We start from the raw sequence: 1,343 nt of genomic DNA on the forward strand, positions 1-1,343 counted from the left end.
TACAGCAACACCTTACACTTTACACTATTATCTATAGCAACGCCTTACACTTTACACTATTATCTACAGCAACGCCTTACACTTTACACTATTATGTACTGCAGCCTTCCACTTTACACTATTACCTCCTGCAGCCTTCCACTTTACACTATTACCTCCTGCAGCCTTCCACTTTACACTATTACCTCCTGCAGCGCCTTACACTTTACACTATTACCTCCTGCAGCACCTTACACTTTATGGTATCATATACTACAGTGGCTCCACTGGCCACCTGGATACAACATCTCCATAGGATTAGTAAAGCCTGCCTCCAAGTGTCTCTGAACAATCCCATGACATAAAAAAGGATGCCAATGGATCCAGAATAGGATGACTTATTGGGAAGTGTGGAGAGATGGGGAGTGGGCTGAAGCGGAGGAAACAGGTCACTGGGAACAAGTCCCTGGAGCTCTGTCTCAACTGACCTCCTTGAATACACCCTTTGCCTTCCATCTCCTGCTCTGTCCACCACACCCTCCAACCAGAGCGGACTAACTTCTGTGAAACTGGACAAAAATAATTCCTTAAGGTGTTCTCTAAGGTGTTCTCTAAAGCAACTAACATACCTTACCAAAACTTCCTCCTCAGCCACATAATTTAAGGAGGAAGTTTCTTTTTTCATTTTTATTTATTCTCTCATACATCCCAACTGCAACCCCCCACACTACTCCCAGTCCCCACCCCCACATCTTGCCCCGGAAAAGGAGCAGGCCTCACGGGGTATAAAGCAAACACTAATGGAGTTTCCAAATACAGGCTCAGTAACTCCTTACTTCCTCACCTACTAACCTTCTAAGAACCGCACTGGGCGGTGGTGGCGCACACCTTTGATCCCAGCATTCTGGAGTCGGGGGCAAGCGAATCTTTGTGAGTTCAAGGCCAGTCTGGTCTACAGACACACACACCACCACCAAGAAACAAACAATAAAATTCAAAATATGACACCAGCATTTCCAACCTCGAGTTTGTGGCCAGGAGTTAATTTCCAGGTTTCACCCGTCATCTGATAAAACCGTTCTTCTAGTCTCTTCAATTTCATTTCCTGCTGAGGTTTTAAAACATTCTGTATATATCTGCTGGCCTGTTCAAGAAAAAAAGTGTTATTACTACACTGTTCACATTGTCTATAAAGTCATAAATCAAGAGCAAGGCTTGAAACTTGTGGCGGTTTGAATAAGAACGGCTCCATAGGCCCTGTGGTGGCTGTAATAGGAACGGCCCCACAGGCTCAGACACCTGAATGCTTAGTCATTAGTCACTATTACGAGTGCATTATTAGGTCTTGTGGGAGGAGGTATGTC

General features: G+C 44.8%; 1 protein-coding gene across 1 annotated transcript in view; it reads right to left on the bottom strand.

Moving 5' to 3' along the window:
* Ubxn8 (UBX domain protein 8) overlaps positions 1–1,343 on the bottom strand; it is a 16,693-nt gene that overhangs the window by 6,429 nt on the left and 8,921 nt on the right. The window contains exon 4 of the mRNA XM_026786860.1: positions 986–1,166. Within this exon, the coding sequence (XP_026642661.1) occupies positions 986–1,166 (181 nt within the window). The remainder of the gene's footprint in view (positions 1–985; positions 1,167–1,343) is intronic.

Source organism: Microtus ochrogaster, linkage group LG7_11 (assembly GCF_000317375.1).
Source record: "Microtus ochrogaster isolate Prairie Vole_2 linkage group LG7_11, MicOch1.0, whole genome shotgun sequence".
NCBI classification, from domain to species: Eukaryota; Metazoa; Chordata; class Mammalia; order Rodentia; family Cricetidae; genus Microtus; species Microtus ochrogaster.